The sequence below is a fragment of the Myotis brandtii genome, unplaced genomic scaffold (assembly GCF_000412655.1).
Source record: "Myotis brandtii unplaced genomic scaffold, ASM41265v1 Scaffold50932, whole genome shotgun sequence".
In the NCBI taxonomy this organism is placed as follows: Eukaryota; Metazoa; Chordata; class Mammalia; order Chiroptera; family Vespertilionidae; genus Myotis; species Myotis brandtii.
In genome coordinates this window covers 1-1,870 of record NW_005350705.1, presented here as the reverse complement: position 1 = coordinate 1,870, position 1,870 = coordinate 1, and the positions used below count along the sequence as shown (strand labels likewise).

The window sequence follows — 1,870 nt, the reverse complement described above, 5'->3', positions numbered from 1 at the left end:
ATTGTGCCTTTCATGTGAAAAATTCAAAAGCAGAGCTCAGTAAAACCACCAATGAAGATAAGTTAAATCCACAAAAAAATGAGAAGTTAAAAGATGGTCTGACTTGGTTACCTGGTCCACCAGAGGCATCATCAAGGCTTCTGCTCTCTCTTTACTTAGAAAGTGCTGGGTGTCAAAAAGGAAGATTTTATGTAAACAGCTCAAGATAAACTGTAAGAGCAAGCAGCACTTTTCAGGGTCATTTTCAGAGTCAAAAAACGCTTCATCTGTAAGAGGGGGAAGAGTAAAAATGAAAAAAAATGTCACAATTGAATCTCCAACGTTTACATTCAAAATCACTATTGACAGAACTACAATCAAGAGGGCATTTCCTCCTCCATCTAGAAAGCAAGCTCAGGATGAGGGTGGCACCGTGGGTGGGCTCTTGGGTAAGTGATTCCTCCTTTCAGTTAACTCATGACCCATTAGCAGACACTTCAGGGCCTGACCACCGACTACAGCATGAAACACCCACCCTTTAGACTTACTGTACTTCCCGAGCTTGTGCAAGGCACACAGAGCAAGGTGTCAACGAGCTGGAGTCAGCTACCAACCTGTTTTGGAGATGTTCACCTGGTTCAAGGTGTCAGCAAAAGGCTTCACCAAGTGGCCGGCGAACAGAGTAAAGAGCCCTTTCAGTTTTGCGGCAATGCAATCCGCCAAGTTGTAAAACGTCAACAGTCTGTCCTTTGGGGCGTCCTCTGTCTTGGCCCAATCAAACAGCTAAAAAGAGAGAGAAGTAGGAGTTTATTCTACACATCTTGTTACTGAGAGGAGCACAGAGCAGACAGGGCGGAAGCAAGCTCACCTTGAAAAACAGAGGTCTGAATGTGACTTCGGAAAGTTTGACAACCATAGCTACCAGGCAGTCGATGATATGGTTTTCTGTTTTTCCAACTTCTTCCAGATCATTCTGAAAACAAAAGAGCTGTTTTATTAGGCAGAGTTCTGACATCCAGCTTTACATACTTCTGGCCAGTAGAACAGCTCACAGCTAGCTTTGGTCTGGCGCTCAGCAGGTGCGTTCAGGATTGGGGGGAGTGGCTCTAAGCTGACCTCAGGGTGCTGTGCCCGGAAGTCCAGGGCCTCCAGGAAAAACGTGGTGAGCTGAGACTGATGGGAGGTGAGCTCTTCCTTCTTCATGACCCCGATGTGCTCTTGCAAGATGCTCATAAACGGACCCATGTGGTTCTACCAGGAACACAGCAGAGAGAGGGGCCAGTTCTTCACACTCCAAGTTCATTATGAAGGGGAACCTGTCAGCACCGCACCTCCCCGCCCCAAAGTCCAACCCCGACAGATCTCACCCTCCAGTCCTTCTGGGTGTGCTTGTAGGTTTTGTTGATGGCCGGCAGCAGGACGCGGGGGGACAGAGTGGTGGCCAGTGTCTTTTTCAGAGACGCGAGACGGACATTCGCCTGGGAGGCTGCACCCATTTCACTCGTGATTTTCTCCAAATGAATCACCTACGGAAACAGAAAGACAGCGATCGAGGCCTCTGTGGCTCAGTGAGAACGTCTGCAGAGTCGCAGCGATGACTCGGGAAGACAGCCCAGATGCTAGTGGCTGGGAAGGCTCGGTACCCGTTTGCCAGAGCGTTCCCTTCCCAGCCAACCCTGACCGTCTGCAGATGCAAATGGACGGGTGTCTCTTTCCCAGCGGGAGTTGGGGACCTGGGTGAGTGGTCCGAGCACTCAGACTCGCGATGTTCTCAGGACAGGAACCCAGCGCCATGAGAACCTGAGCTCCTCCTTGCTAGCAAACTTAGCAGGCTCCTCAGAGGGAGAGGTCCCCTTCTGTACATTTCAAGCGCTGGTTAAATCATTCGCAT

General features: G+C 49.7%; 1 protein-coding gene across 1 annotated transcript; it reads right to left on the bottom strand.

Moving 5' to 3' along the window:
- Positions 1–8: 8 nt before the first annotated feature.
- Positions 9–1,817, bottom strand: LOC102240255 (HEAT repeat-containing protein 1). The gene is made up of 5 exons (XM_005853100.2): positions 1,347–1,817; positions 1,096–1,230; positions 848–952; positions 594–762; positions 9–266 (listed from the first exon to the last, which is right to left on the bottom strand). Exons 1-5 carry the CDS (start codon positions 1,473–1,475, stop codon positions 37–39), a joined length of 768 nt encoding a protein of 255 aa, XP_005853162.2. The 5' UTR covers positions 1,476–1,817; the 3' UTR covers positions 9–36.
- Between the last annotated feature and the right edge of the window lie 53 nt (positions 1,818–1,870).

Coding starts and splice junctions, on each gene's coding strand:
- LOC102240255 (XM_005853100.2), bottom strand. CDS start 1,475: ATGGGTGCAGCCTCCCAGGCGAATGTCCGTCTCGCGTCTCTGAAAAAG. Junction 1,231..1,346: donor ACACCCAGAAGGACTGGAGG/GTGAGATCTGTC, acceptor TGTTCCTGGTAG/AACCACATGGGTCCGTTTAT. Junction 267..593: donor GGTGAACATCTCCAAAACAG/GTTGGTAGCTGA, acceptor CCCCTCTTACAG/ATGAAGCGTTTTTTGACTCT.